The sequence below is a fragment of the Mustela putorius genome, unplaced genomic scaffold (genome assembly GCF_011764305.1).
Source record: "Mustela putorius furo isolate JIRA1106 unplaced genomic scaffold, ASM1176430v1.1 tig00003853_pilon_pilon_pilon, whole genome shotgun sequence".
Lineage (NCBI taxonomy): Eukaryota > Metazoa > Chordata > Mammalia > Carnivora > Mustelidae > Mustela > Mustela putorius.
Genome location: NW_025422005.1, coordinates 37,821,780 through 37,837,613, shown reverse-complemented (window position 1 = coordinate 37,837,613; position 15,834 = coordinate 37,821,780). Strand labels below are relative to the sequence as shown.

Below are 15,834 nucleotides of genomic sequence, written 5' to 3'. Positions count from 1 at the left end.
TACACCCCCCCCATTACAAATGAGGTAAAGGAAGCTCTGAAAGGTGAAAAGAATTGCCTGTCAAAGATATTTTGACAGGGGCGCCTGGGTGGCTCAGTGGGTTAGGCCGCTGCCTTCGGCTCGGGTCATGATCTCAGGGTCCTGGGATCGAGTCCCGCATCGGGCTCTCTGCTCAGCAGGGAACCTGCTTCCCTCTCTCTCTCTCTGCCTGCCTCTCTGTCTACTTGTGATTTCTGTCAAATAAATTAAAAAAAAAAAAGATATTTTGACAGAGGCAGGATTTGATCCTAGGTTTATTTTATTCCGAAACGAGACTGAAGTCCAGCTAAGCTCCATCAGAAGCAGGAAGCAGGAAGCCTTTCTCGCTATCAGTCTGGTTTCAAATTCTGTCTCAGGCTCATGCTAACTTGGGACCTTGGGCAAGTTTATTGGCCTCTTGAAACTTTCTTTACTTACCTACAAAGTGGGCATAATAACTAAAACCTCTAAAGACTTTAAAGATTAGATACAAGCCGGGTATAGTGCCTGGCACTCAGTAGGTGCTCAATAACGTTTCCATCTCCTCTGGTTTCTGGGCTGCAATCCCAGATTTCCAACCAGCTCATTGTGGTCTGGGGCAAATCCCTGGACTTCTCTGATTGGGCTGGATGATCTCTCAGGACCTCTTTCCACCATGCTGTGAGGCCAAGTCTCCGCAGAGTCTGTGAAATAATATATTCTGACTCATCATGCGGGGTCTTTGTGCCCACCCTCCCCCATTCTGGGTGGATTAAAAACACCTTCAAGGAGGATCAGGTCAGCTTCTTCTCTGCTCCCAAGTGCCTAGACTGTACTGAGCATACATACCTGATTCCCTCCCTCCCTCCCTTCCTCCATTTAGGAAAACCAGCACTTCAAGCCAGGCCCCTAGAGGGAGGGAGGTGCTCCTGCTAGGCTGAGTAAGTGATTAGGACATGGCCTTGCCTTTGAGGAGTTCACCCCTGGAGAAGGGCTCAGTTCCTTCTTAGAAGTCATTCTTGGTTGGTTAAAGTTCTTAAAAATTTAAAGCTTTATAATGCTCAAAAGCATTCTTGGAATCTCATTTACAAGTTAATTTGGGGATTGTCTCTCTCAGGTCCTCTGTCAGCCTGAATAAAACTATCTTGAACCTTCAGACTTTTTCCTAGCTTGTTGGACTTCCAGTGAAATGGTGCAGACACTCAGGGAGACTAGCAATGGCGCAGGCCCCTCTTCCCAACACAGATGAAGAAGTCGAGGCCCAGGGAGCACACAGCACTGGTCACAGCCAGGACTAAGCCCAAGCGTGAATGAGCAGAGTTCCTCTAGATAGGCAGGAGGCGGGCCCCGGAAGCTGGGTGGAAAGGCTGCAGGGAGCTCTCAGGGCCCCCAGTGCTACTGTTCATGGGGCCTCATGGCCCTTCAGAGCCTCTTTAGAAAAGAGCTGGAGAGCTCATTCCTCAAAGTGCACAGCCTTGAGGACTTGAGATAAATGCACCCGCCCTTAAATTAAGAAAAACCAAACGAACTCCCCCTCCATCCCCACACCTCTGTCCCACCCAACTATGAATATCACTTAGCTCTCAGCTGGTCAGCAACTCTTGACAATTGAATTCTCAGGAGGATGCCAGGCTCTGATTCAGGACTTGAATACATCCCCTTTGTTTGTATTATTTTCCACCCAAGCATCAAATAACATAAGTGAAAGAGTAGTTCTGGTTTTAAAGGAAAATTACATGTTTTGACTCTAAATTAATCTTTGCTTTCTTTCATCTTTGTGGATAATTATAATTGTCAGTTTCCACTCAAGTGCTGGTGGGTACCAGCCTGCCCTTCGGAGAGGGTCCCTGGGGAGGGCCAGCAATGTGGGCCCAGGAACACAGGTTCAGGCACCTGGTGTTGATGTCCAAAGCTGAGACCCCACGCTTATCTAGACCACAGGGCTAAAGTTCAAAAGGTCCCATCAAGGTAGATGAAAATTAGGATAAATGAACAGGCGAGGTGAGCCTCTGTGAGGAAATCAAGGGTGAGCATGGAAGGTGGGCTGGTCTCTGAGTGTGAAGTGGGCTCAGGCTCAGCCATGGGCTGGGAGGGGGGGCTCCATGGTGGGGCTGGGATGTGTGTGGTGGAGGATGGGAATGATCATCTGCTCAACACACTGGAGCCCACCATGTGCCAGGCCATGCACTGGGTGCTGGGGGACATAGAGAGCCCCTGCCCATCGGGAGCCCAGAACACAGAGGAGAAAGGCATAAACACATGCAAAGACAACAAACAATACCAAACAATGTATGAAAGTGTTCAGCTACATATTAGATTGTACTCTTTCTCAAAAACCTTCCATGGCTGCCTATTACCTTCAGGGTAAGGTTCCAGCTCCTTTTCTTGGTATTCAGAGTTCTGGCCTACATCTTGAATGTCATTTCCCAGCACACCCCTTTGCCCGTGAGCACACTCTCCACCCCGTCTGCTTTCTACAGTTTTACACCTTATGCAGCAGACTGAGCAAGTCTATTTTCATGCCTCTATGCCTTTGTTCATTCTTTTTTTCTCTTCCTGAGATGTTCTCCCATTTTTGTCTTTAGATGGTGAGTTCCTACACGGAACTACATGATTTTCAAAGGCCGGTCTAAACATCACACCTCTCTGCTTCACTCTCTCTGTTCTCCATCTGAGATAGAGCTGCTTCCTCTCTGCTGGATTTCTAACTGCATTTTGCACACACCTGTGGCACTGTATGTCCCATAGAGTATTGTCAAGGCCTCTTTGCACAACCAGCCTCTCCACTAGACCAGTTGCTCCTTAAGAAGCTCTCTTGGGTCTCTCCTGGATCTTTAGTGCACAGTGCCTAGCAGGGAGTAAATCCGGAATAAGCCCCCAATTTATGAATTATAGAGTGATAGAACTAAGAATTCTTGACTTCAACCCCTTCATGTTTTCGAACAGAAAAGCAAGACACAACCAGAAATTCCCCTCCCACACCACCTGGCCAGCATTTGGCAGCCAGCAGGAGTATCCCAAGAAGGCTTCAGGGAGGAAGTGGCATTTGAGCTTGATTTTAAAAAACATGTAGAACTTAGCTGGATGAAACAGAAAAAGGACAGAGGAGCAATAGAGACAGTAGAGACAAGAACGAAAGTTCATTTCTATCCATCAGTCACTCCTCAAGCACCTACTCCATGCCAGGTGTGAATTTTGCTCAGGAATTACAGAGAAAAATCAAATGCGTTAAATCCACATTCTCATGAGAAAAACAAATAGACAAAAAACTACCTAGAAATGGTTTGCTGAGGGCAAGGTACAAAGTACTGGGGAGGTCTTGAGAAGGGAGAAGCTTATTTCCTGGGAAGTCTGCTTCTCAAGTGAGCCTGGAGAGGTGGAGGAAGGTATCATAGGAAGAGGAACAGAGCCCAGATGTATGGGATATTTGCCTTCTAGTGCATTCTCTCTCTTTGCCCCCATCTTTAGTTACAGAGGCTCTTTGCCAATCAGTCTACACATTCACATGCCCCCTGTCCACTGTATACCTTCTGCCACACCCCATCTACCTGGGGCTGCCCACTTGCACTTGTACCTGAGATCGCCTCTCTAGGGGAAGTATGCCTTCCTTTACCCCCATGAAAACATAGCCACCTGATTTCCCATGCTCCCTGTGGGTGTTAAGAACCACACCCCTCAGTGACATATGAATGGCACCCTTTGCAAAGCTCACCCCCAACCCCCATTTATGAGGGCCAATGAGGCAGGAAGGACACGGGCTCTTGTGTGCTCTAGGGTGTCTTTGGGTACCAAGGTCTAGATGTATCTCACCCATGCGAGACATCCTTGCTGTGTTAGTCAGGTCCCTCAGCAAGGTTGGTATTTCAGGCAGGGAGGCCTCTTGGTGGGGGAGATATGTTAAGGCTACGTGTCCCTTTTGTGTGCCGCCACCTGTTACGTCTTCACCTCATTCATGACTCATCAACAATGAAGGAAAATGGGTACTCCAAGGTCAGAGCATGATGGGTTACAGGAAGTTGTTTCTTTAGTCCTAATTCAAAAAGCCCAAGAGAGCTTCTGTATTTATGGTGTTTGCCACTTTCTATCATGCTTTGTAATTCTTTTTTATTTTGTGTAGTCATTGTGTGCAACTGTGTCCTCTACTAAATTGTAAGCAGCCTGTAAGCATCAATGTCTGACTCCTCTTTGTCATGTCCAGGGACCATAGGACCCCGCTAAACATCTAGCACCATGCCTTTGTAAGTCACAGCAGACAAGGGAGGACATTAAGGGCATTTACTCATATTATTTCATTTAACCTCACAACACCTCTGCAAGATTAGGATGTTTTATCTCCATTTTACAAATAAGGCCCAGAAAAGCTAAATAACTTTCCCAAGATCACACCCTTCATCATAGCCAATCTGGAAATTCAGGTGAGTTCTTTCTGGCTCTAAAACCTACTCTTCCCACTGCAAATGAATCTTGGTCCAACACATGAATGAATGGCACAACGTAATAAACGAACAAGGCCCTTTATGAGGGAAAATGCAAAAATGGACAAAACTTGGTCCCTGTCCACAAGGAGCTCATAGTGTAGTATGTGAGCCAGACAGACAGAGGACAATGATTGAAGAATAGTGTTAAGGGTGTGGCATTGGGTGCTAGGTGCTATGACTCAGAGACGAGCCAGACATACTTCCACCTTCCAAGGTCACCCAAGCTCATGGCAGAGACAGACCCCTGTGAAATGCCATACTTAGGCTATTCTGAGGAACGTAAGGGCAAGTCTGGAGCCCGCGATGGTTTTGAAGAGGATGGGGTCCCAAGCTCCTCCAGGATATGGATCTTCTGTGTGTCCATCCCCATCCCATTATGAACTGGAGAGGATGGATTAGAATCAAGGTGGAAATGTAGAAGAGTTGGAGCTGTAGTCAGTCAGGTTTTTTCCAGAAGCAGAATGATACAGAGTATCCATCCATCTACCAGTCATTCATTGAGCCATGATGCCTGCTTTGGACCAGGCTCTGGGCTGGGCTCCTGGGACACAGAGAAGAGGAAGCCGAGGCCACTGCTCCTGGACTGTTACAGTCCAGAGGGGGAGATACACATAACAGAAATGATTTCAATCTGGTGTATATATGTGCTGTCTTTCTTCTCTCTTTCTGTTATCCCTCCTTTGCAGGAAGGAAAAGCCCCCTCCTTACAAGCACCCACTCCTGCGGGGCCCAGCCAGCAACCACCCCAACGGCAAAGGGGACAAGAAGAGCTCCGTGAACCACAAAGACCCTTCAAACTCTTTTTAAGGACATGGAGTCCGGGGAGGTCTTGTGGAGACAGGAGCATGCATTTTCTGCTGGGGCATGAAATTAATCACCCTTCTCTAGTTTCCAAGATCAAGGGTACAGGATAATGAGTAAGCTAGTGAAAGAGAAGGAAAAAAGGAGAAACCTCACCATCAATTTTCCCTTTTACCAATGGAAAATCAATTGTGGGACTTCAGCTTAAGGCTCAGGAACAAAATAGGAGGCTCAAACCAAGCGAGTACAGATGCCATTTCCACAGCACAGAGGTCCTCACAGGAAGAGGACAAGCTACATGTCCCTTTCAAGAGGTTTGACACATCTCAGGTCAGTGTTTTTGGAGTCCCTTAACCTTCCAACGTTGTATAACTACCATAGGCAGTTGCCTTCTAGACTAGGTGATGGTTGTTCACTGTTCTAGAAATGCACCGTCCATACTTGCTGATCCAAAACAACATCAATGACGCCTGCAACCCAAAGACAAATGTGCTGTTGGGAACAATAGGACAGAATTTTTGAAATCACAGTGGTTTGAGGCACACTGTCACTGTGTCTCTGAGCTGCATGCATTCCTGCAATGACCTGGGTAGTTGAATTGAAGCTTTAGCTCCAAAGACAAAAGGTATTGGTCACTCATTCCAAGAGGTCCATTGTGGTTCAGATCTCCAGATCCTGGCGCCAGGGACCAAACCCTGAAGACATGGGTATGGATGCTCTGCGGTGGGGGAAGGCTGACTGCCAGGTGAGGAAGACGCAGAAGACAGGAGAATGCCACCCCGTCACCCTCCCCACTCCCACCTGCCGCCAAGCAGAGGGCTGGTAAAATAAAACCGCAGCAGTAGCAGTTCCCAAGGGGTTGGGGGAGCTAAATATTGTACATTTTTCTAAAGAGTAAAGTGCCTTTGTATGATGAATGGGTCCAGAGGAGTCTGCTCCCTTCCTGTCCGTGAAGCAGGCAGGCTGAGTCACCATGACAGCCTGCTAATTAAAATGACCTCCCGGAAATGAGGATTCGGAGATGGGGAGAGGGAGGGAGGCTCAGGGGAGATAGGGCCTTTCGTACAAAGCTCCAGTTAAGCCTTCTTTTGCACTGGGATGGGGAATTTTTGAAGTTTGCTGCAAAAATCGAGAGCAAAGCTCGTTCTCCCTTTGCTTATTGGTTTTCAGAAATAATAACAAAGAGCCATATGTTAGTTGGCTACAAATGTTGTGTTGTATATACAGCTTCTCCTCTGGGCTCTTGTTGCCCAGAGGAACACGAATAAAGTGGTTTATGCATCTCTTCTGTTCCTCTGAACATTCTTGGCACCCTTCCATTTAGGTCTTCCCCTCCCCCAGGAACAAACCAGCCAACCCAAATTTGGTGTGACTCGCACGTTGCTGTCAGGGACTCTGTCATCAGGGATAAGGAAGAACAGTCAAGACTTGACTTTCCAGCAGTTCCTGTGTCAGAGTCCTGGGGAGCTGAGCTGAGTGTAACCAGCTCAACATGAGCCAAGAGCCTGGCAAGTCTTTCAGAAATGATAGCATCTCTTGAGGCAGCACGGAGAGAGGCAGACTGCATAAGTCAGGCACAGTGACAGTCCAGGTCTAGCTTCCCTGGTCAGACCATTTCCATAATGTTGGGGCCATATTTAGGCCCCACTGTAAAAACTGCATTCATTAACTGGATCACAGGCCTCACAAGTCCTAGGTATGCTAGCAGCTTAAAACCAAGGACTGGGACCCAGGCACCTCTGGCTTCTTACTCTGCATTCAGACCCTGGTTCTGTCTTTTGATATCTGTGTGATCTTGGGCAAGTTATTCAATCTGTCTGAATTTCTGTTTCCTCCTGTAAGATGGTGATAGTAATACCTGCCTCATTGCAGTTGTGATGTGGGTCTGGGAAACGTCGGCAAGGGCGAGCAGTAAAAGTGAGCTCTGTTCTTTGGGATGTCATCAACACGGTGAGGTATCTGCAAAATCATTTACCATTGGAAATGGAGGAGGAGATGTGCTGTTTATCCCTGAGATGAAAGAGGAGAGGGAGTGGGGGTAGGAAAGTGAGATCACAATTTCTAAAAAGGTGGAAAGACCATCTTGGACATTCTTCTTGTCCCAAAGAAGCAAACCTGTGTTCTGTGTGGTCAAAGGTAAGAACCAAATCCAGGGGTGTAGTTTCAAGAAGATGGGTTGCAGCTCAAAAAAATGGGGAAAACTTTCTAGTGAATAGAGTTGCCAGCCATTGGATGGGTTTCCTGGGGAAAGAGTGAGCTCCCCATCACTAGATGTATGCAAACATTCAGAATGAACATCTGTCACAGAGGAAATGGGAGAGGTTCCTTCTCTGGGGGGATGCTGGATGCTCTGTGGCATCCTCTCCTGGTCAATAACTCTGGAAAGGAATGGCTTGAGGCAGGTGGTTACATGCCTGATGTCAGAGAATGGAGTTTACAGTATAAAAAGTATCATTTAATGCAAAACAAATGACATTAAATGTCTCTGAATTACAGCATATGGACCCTGCTAACATTTAGAATTCCTTAAGAGGGAAAAATGCGTAGCTATAAGGCAGACTGTAGGATATGTGTGCAATAGGACCACCCGCTTCTTTCCACTGACAGAGTAGAGAGGAAGGTGCTATCCAAGAGACCAGGGGTTGCCAGTGGATCTCCCTGGGACCTTGGCCTGCTCAGCAACTCCCTAGCTTTCTAAGACCCTTTCTACCTGTGGTCTCTATTTAGAGAGGAAAGATTTCAGCAATCTGGCAAGTCAACCAGTCAGAAGGTACTAGCCCACCCAGCCCCAGGTGGGGGTGCTCCAGACTCTCTTCTTGCCTACCCATCTTCTTGTCTGCCTCTACCACAAGTAGGTAGGGGGGCTACCAAGCCAGTATTCCAAGGAAAGTGAAATAACTCTGCCAAAAGGAAGAGTGGAGAGAGGAGAGACATGCCGGGCTTTCACTTGGCTCTCACACGTATCTCCATAAACAGTGCCACTTTTCTCTCCACGAGTCCAGATGCTCACAGACAAGACTAAGAGTCTAGTTGCCCTCAAAAGCTATGGTAGACAAGCTAGTAGCCACCCAGATTCTTTGTGCAGCAGCCTAAAGGAGAGGGGCGCCTGGGTGGCTCTATAGGAGATGCTCGGTTGAGCATCCGATTCTTGATTTTGGCTCAGGTCATGATCTCAGGATTGTAAGATTGAGCCCACATCGGGTTCTGTGCTAGATATGGCGCCTGCTTAAGATTCTCTCTCTCCCTCTCCCTACACAACCCTCCAACACACACACACACTCACACACACACACACACACACAGAAAGAAAAAAAAGAAGCCCACAGCAGAGGCTGAGTCACCTCCCTCTGATGACAATGCCTGCAGTAGCAGGGGACCTTTAGCTGGTAGCTTGCCCTATGATTCAGTGACATACCTGAGACCTGCCTAAGAGGATCCTGACTCATTTTCCTAAGTAGTAAGGGCAGCGCCAACCATGAAGTCTGGAGTGATTAACATTTGTTGGGCCTTAATTCATTCATCTGTCATGTATTCACGGGGCATTTTTTGTGTCCTAGGCATCATGCTAGACACATTTGCATCCACTGCCTTATCTGATACTCCCAACAGTCCTTCTAGGTATCATTTTCTATTTTGCCCAGGTAACAAAATTGAGACTCCTAAAAGTAAAATCCTTTGTTTGCATTCATCTGGCTAATGAGAATCTGGATTCAAACCAAGCTCCCTTTCCACCACTGTACACTGGACAGTGTCCATTGGTTTCTAGGGAAAATCAGGTCAAAAGAGAACAGGTATAAGCAGATTAAGAAGTGACCAATGGCATCACTTAGACATGGTGTGGAATGGGGAGAGAGGCAGGGAGCATGAAAGCTTCCAGGTTGGATGTGTGAGCAAGGACTTCAGGACTTTTTCACACCAGTAGCTGAAACCCTGTCTTCTTCCATCTTGCTCTCACACACCTGTCTGAGTTCCCGCTGGGCACTCCAACAGGATAGGGTTTGGGCAAGTAGTCCATTTATCACTCGACATGCAGAGGCTTCTATATCTCCCAGGGCTCCTGGAAGCTCAGCAAGGTAGTCATTGCAGGACCCATCCTGGCACCCTCTGGGTTACAGACCTCGTGCAGATAATCTAGTTCAGGTGCTGTTACTCTCTCATTCTGGAGTGTGTGAGCTGAGACCACAGTGTCCCCTGATTGTTGTTCAAAAGTCGTCCTCTGAGTCTTGCCTCCTAAGCATTTGAAGGGCGCCAGCTCAACCAGAAGGGCACCAGGGCAGACAGAATAGAGGAGACAATCTAACGTAATAAGAACAGTCTGGGCTTAAAAACTCAGACAAACTATAATGTGTATCCCAGCTCTTCCATCAACTCGCTGTATGGCTTTGGGCAAAAAATTTAACCTCTTTAAGCCTTGGAATTCTCCTCTGTAAAATGGGAATGAAAACCCACCTTCCATAGTTATTGTGAGGTTTAATAGAATAAAATCTATGTACAAGAGAGTGCCCATAGTTAATACCATATTGTGCAACCAGATGTTTGTTAAGACGGTAGATTTCATTTTAAGTTCTTATAGTGCAACAACAACAAAAAACAAACAAACAACAACAACAACAACAACAAAAGACAGCACCAACAAAGCATTTGGAGGTGATGGAGATGTCTATTACCTTGATTGTGGTCATTTCACAGGTGTTTGCATAGGTACAAACTCATCAAATCATATACGTTTAATGTGTGCAGTTTTTGTATATCAATTAAACCTCAATGAAAGCTGTCTAAAAACTATATCTACTGTATATATCTACAAAATACATGGCAGAGAGTGGAACTCTTCCCCCAAATCACCCCCATCCCTGTTCACTCCTCACGTGTTCACTAGGGTTGAAAATCCCTTTTCTTGGAGCCAAAGTTCCCTTTAGGCTCAGAAGAAGTACAGACGGGAGTATAAAGTTTTTCTGAGTAGAGGACAGGGGATTAGAGAAGTGTCCAGAAAGGTGACAGTCACACCCAGAGATCAATGTCAGGGCCAGGGACCTAGGTGTCATTTACCTCTGCGGCTTTAGCATGAACACAGATTGTTCAGCCAAGCCTGTGCTTGCTGAGTGTGGAATGAACAGATGTTGGGTGGGTGGGTGGGAGGTGATGGGAGAGACCTGACCCCACGATGGAGAGGAAAGAGGCTTTGTAAGTTGGGGTTCTGAACAGGGGAGAAGACGGTGTTGGACCCAACAGTCTCCGAGCCTGAATTGAGGCGGAATTGACAAGACTAAAAAGAGAAGCCGGTATAGGTTCTGGGAGATGTCTTGTTTTATTAAAATAACAAAGGAGTTTTCACAGGATTTCTAAGAGGGTCTCGGGGATGGACTCTGAAGTTCGAAGTGCTGTGCTGGCTGCAACAGTGCCTCCCAAACTCTCTCCCCTGTGTCAGCTCTTCCCACTCTCACCAGACTCCGGACATGTGCTGGACAGGGCTTACCTCCCCATCTGGCAGATGAAGAAACTGCGACCAGTGCCATCAAGTCTCTTGCCTGTAGTCCACAGCTGGGAAATAACTGGGACCGGGGATAGGCACAAACCCGCCTCTGACACACCCCACTACGCTTTGGCTCAACCCCAAACCTCAGGGCGAAGCCGTCTAGTTCAGAAAGTCATTCTTGTAACACCTCTTAGAGCTCCTTGATGCTCACAATTTGCTTGTCCCCAAAGACCTGGGATCTATTTTTGGCTGACGTTAGGTCAATCTTAAATCCCAATCCGCTTCTCTACCTGGCATCAGCTGTCTGGGTTAATATCTTCTTTTTCCACCTAGTTGCCTGGGCTAGAAGCCTTGTCACTGTGTTAACTCCCTTCTTTCCCTCACCCTGCACAGCCAGCCAGTACCCCAGGCCCATTGCTTCTGCCACCACAATGGGTGTGCCCACAAGTAGTATAATGGAGTGACTTTGGGGTCCCTAGATTCAGGATTCGATCTCAGCTCCACCACTGGCATTTTGGCCTTGTGAATCATTTGTAAAGCAGTTTACTTTCCTCCTTGTTAAAATGGAGACATGCTACTTCTGGCAGGACTGTGGTGCCTCTACTCTCCCTTCCTCTCCCCTTTCCATGCACTCCCGCCATCATGTCCTACCTGGATTGCTGTAACATCCCTCTCCACCCCGGCTCCAGAGGCTGGCCTGTTCATCACTGGCTCTCCCCCCAGGGGTGCTTACCAGATCTCTATAAAACATGACCCCACCTTTAGGGCACCTTTTCAGATCAAATGTCTGGGGTAAGCCGGGATGTCACCCCACTTTTGTATCTTTCATACTGCCCTTCTTATCAGTTGCTGCATCCTGATGGTTCTGCCCACTCAGCATCTCTCAGATCCATCCACCATCTCTACTCCCCTTAACTAAAGAAAATTCTTCTTATCTTTCAGGACTTAGCTGGGCTAGCCCAGCTCCATGGCATGCCCCCCCACCCCAGTCTCGATTTGTAATTAACTACTTCCTTTTCTTGTGACCCCCAGCACATATGTTTCTATTCATCCATTCCTCCACTCCCGCAGGGATTGGGTTTGACTGGTCTCCGTACCTCCTGTGACACCTACCGCACCTCTTGGAATGTCTGAGGTGCTCAGCAAGTGTCACGGAACACAACAAAGAATGGCTCAAATCCAGAACTCCATCCTGAACTTATCCTAAGAGGTGGGTCCTGATTCCAGGCTCCCCTTCCCAAAGCTCTGAGCTCTCAGAGATGTTCCACCGCTCAGGCTTCTCCCCTGGCTCCCCTTCCCGATAGAACGGACTTCCAACTCAGCACGAAGGGCGGCGTGGTCAGCTTGGCCTGGGACTTGGAGTCCCCGCTAGTCTCCGAGACCCCATTCTCTGTGGGGAGGTGGAGGAGATGGATTTACTTCATCTCTAGTCCCCTCTTGAAGGCCATTCTTTTTGGGAGCTCAAGGAATGAGGCCATTTTTCTTCTAACAAGGAGGAGCCTGGACATCACTGGACTGCAGGGCTGCCCTTCTTGCCATGTTCCCTCCCTCTACCCTTTTGTGGGCTGTCCTCAGACTAAAAAGACCATATACATTTCATTATATAAAATGTGGGTTTATAAAAAAGCCTCCGGGAGCTCCCTGCTCTGATTGTGTGCCTGTTATGGCCTCGTTTTGTCTCATGTGTCTGATGAGCCTGGCTCTAGCACCATCCGCAGCCAGAGGTCCCTGCCCACACTCGGGGCTGCAGTCTCTGCCTTCACAAGGGAGCAACCCTTGGGCTGAGAGCAGCAGGAGAGAGGTTTTTCCAGGAGGGCAGGCTGGGCTGGTCCAGAGGAGGCCTAGCGCCTCTGTTAACACACCCCGACCCTATTCCTGCACCTAAAGGTAGATACTGCTCAGTGGCTATATGGAGTTTTCCCACTGAATATCCCAAAGGTTTCCTCTGCCCCCAACCCAACCCACTTTCCACCCCGAGGATTCTAAGTGGAAAGTCAGAAGGATTTGAAGACAAGGCTGCTGGAAACCGCTTCCAGCTCTGATCCTGCCGGGCTCTGCGAAGTTGCATAAATCTCTTGCCCTGTCTTCAGTTATCCCAGAGCTTCACCCGCTTTCCGTTGCATACTCCTAGATACGGGGGCCTAATCCTTAACCAACCTGCTCTTATGTGTTGGGAGGATCCGGAGAGGATGAACGGAAATGGTCAGGATTCTGGAAAAATACTTGCCAGTATTTTCTCTCCTTCTTCTGGGAAGGGGAGAACTGTCATAAAGGCTACTACTTGGCCCATGACTTGCCTTTGACCAGGATCGTCCTGTCATTCATTCTTCCAACAAACTTGATTAAACATCTTACATTCTCTGGTCACTTCCCATTCCTCTCTGCAGCCCTGATTCCTACGTACCCTTCAAGACCTCTCCTCCAGGAAGTCTTCCCTGATCTTCCAATCCACCTAGACAGCTTTCCCTCTGAACTTCTACAGAACGATTGTTTAAAATCTCATTTGGCACTTAGCAATAGCTTCATATTTCACTTTTTTGTGTGCAGGAGCTCTGTCTTCCCAGCTCAACTTGGCATTGTTCTTGGGGTCTTACTCATTGCTCAGGTCCCAGGGCCCCACATGAGGCCAGGCAGAGAGTAACCCCTCACTGACAGTTTCTAGTATTGCTGCTGCTGCTGCTGAGAATGATGAGGATGCCTGCCCCGAGCAGAACATTTCTATAAGGGTGACCTCCCTCCAGAAGTTCATAAATAAGGGCCATCCCTGATACTTCCCCGGAAAAGTGGAGCAAACCTAGCTTACAGGCCCATAGAGGAAACTGTCGAACTTTAACGCTAAGAGCATCCATGGGAAAGAGGAAAAGAAAGGAGAGAAATGGGGAGAGAGACTGAAAGAGGTGAAAAAGAGAAGGTGATTATGTTGGATTTGAGTGTGTGTGTGTGTAGTATATTTGCACTGTTTCGTAGTTGTGAATGTGTGTGTGTGTGTGTGCACGTGCGTGCACGCTTTACTGAGTATAAGTGACATATCATTGCAGATTCTCAGCACGTTTTTACATCAACTCCAACTCAGAGGTCCTGGGTTAAGTTTCTGTTTGAAATTCTATCTAATCTCTCAGCATTTCATTCATATTCATGGGTTGCCCTTTCTGCCCAGCCTCCCTGGGACTGTGCCCAGCAGGATGTCAAGGCTACCTCTCCTTCCCAGTCCCAGTGAAGGCTGACGCAGATCCCAGCCAGGCCAGTCCCTGGGATGGAAAGTTTGCCAAGAGCCCCTTTCCTGACTCCTGTGGTGGGTGAACTCATGTTTAGGTCTATTTTCTGTATCTCAGCCTTGGGGTTCCTGTTTTTTTTCTCTTTCTCCTTCTTCAGTCCAGCCTCGAGGAAAGGTAAACACAGCAAACAACCCTGGCATGGTGTGGTGTGGTGTGGTGTTATGAAGGGAGAGGCTCCCATAGCCCCTCCCCCCGCCCCAGCACCTCTCCAGATTGCTCCCAGATTGCTGGATGCTGTGGCTCTGGAACGCTCATTTCTGTTCAATTTCGGAGAGCCTGCTCTAAGCTGAACTGAGTACTGGGCCGTGGTCAGAATGGAGGGTACACCCTTGTGAAATAAATACTTGATGGCTCTGGCCCGTAGAGCAGCTCCAGGGGGCTGGAGGCTTTGACTTTGTGGAGATGGAACACACAGGATGGGGACTTGCCCACGTTAAGCCTTGGTGATCACGCATGCCTGCATTCGTTCTTTAGTAAGTTTAACATTTATTCATTCATTCTTTTGTCCATTCATTCATTCACCCTTAGGCAATCCAAGTGGTTTGTCAGAATGAGGGTTAGCCCAGATGCCCGGATTCAAGCCCAAGTCACCTGCTGTCATCTTTCCCCTCCCAGCCTCATTCTGACCTGCAGAATGGAATTGAAGAACGATTGCTGTCCCTGATTCATCAGATTACTTTCAGGAACTTCAGGGGAAATGGCTGTAGTGGGGAGTAGGCATGAATAGCCTCTGTGTGCACCCATTCTACAAACATACCATACAGGAGGGGAAGAGGGCAAGGACGGGGACTTCAAAATGTTCCATCTGATAGAGATAGAACTGGAAGGAAAAACATCTAATCCCAGCCTACTAACACTGACACGCCTTTAGAAAAGTCGCTTTTTCTCTTTAAGCCTCAGTTTGCCCATCTATAACATGAGCCTATTGAAGTAGGTGTTCACTGAGGAGTTTTGCCATTTGGGGGTTCTGGGAACCCCCCCTCTAGTCCCATTGCCTACCCTGAAAGATGGTCTCATAGTGACCTTGAGAAGCATGTCAGGTTGCTAGACCCTAATGCTATAGACAGAATGTCTACATAGTATTTTTTTCATACTTGGTTCAGTGGCGTGGTGGTGATGCCAGCCCCCCAAAGATTCTCTCTGTCCTCAGACCTGATGCCGAACCAGACCCCTCTGGAGAGATGAGTACAGCGGGTGACACGGCGAATCTCATATACAGAAGGTGCAGTGCTGCGGACCTAATTAACATCACCGTGTAACAGACACATCATGGAGCATGCTTGAGCTGCCAGACAGGATAAATAAAACAATGCTTTATCTTAGGTCTTGGTTAACAGTGAGTAACTAATAGACTTGTGCATTATTTACTATGCTTCACTGCACAGACCCGCTGTGGCTGCCCGAGACCCCATGAGAAGGCACGCCCTGATTTCAGGGGTGTGCTTTATAGATTGTTTTGCTAAGCAGCTAGAGAACTGGGACCCTGACTGGGTGTTGTAATAGACTTGTGTAGCGAGGTGGGCACAAGAGTGTGTAGACCGTGGTATCTGACAGATCCACTTGAGATCAGCTGTGCCACCCTGTAACCTTGAGCCCCTCTGTGGACTTCGTTTTCTTCACTTATAGGATTAATTAATGCCTGGATCAAAGGAGGTTTATGAAGAATAAACGGCATGATGTGAACAAAGCCCCTGGCAAATGGAAGTGTCCCTTCAAGGGTAGCTATTATTGTTAGCCACATTCATGTTACTCTTATGCTCAGTCTTCACAAGGTAGTCAGTCAAGCGATCGTCCTGGCACCCATGCT

The 15,834-nt window shown here is 47.8% G+C and overlaps 1 protein-coding gene across 1 annotated transcript in view; it reads left to right on the top strand.

The window, feature by feature from the left end:
• The window catches only part of AGBL4 (AGBL carboxypeptidase 4), a 1,601,862-nt gene extending 1,595,313 nt beyond the window's left edge, over positions 1–6,549 (top strand). The window contains exon 13 of the mRNA XM_045064492.1: positions 5,162–6,549. Coding sequence (XP_044920427.1) covers positions 5,162–5,282 — 121 coding nt within the window. The 3' untranslated portion in view covers positions 5,283–6,549. The remainder of the gene's footprint in view (positions 1–5,161) is intronic.
• The last annotated feature ends 9,285 nt before the right edge of the window (positions 6,550–15,834 follow it).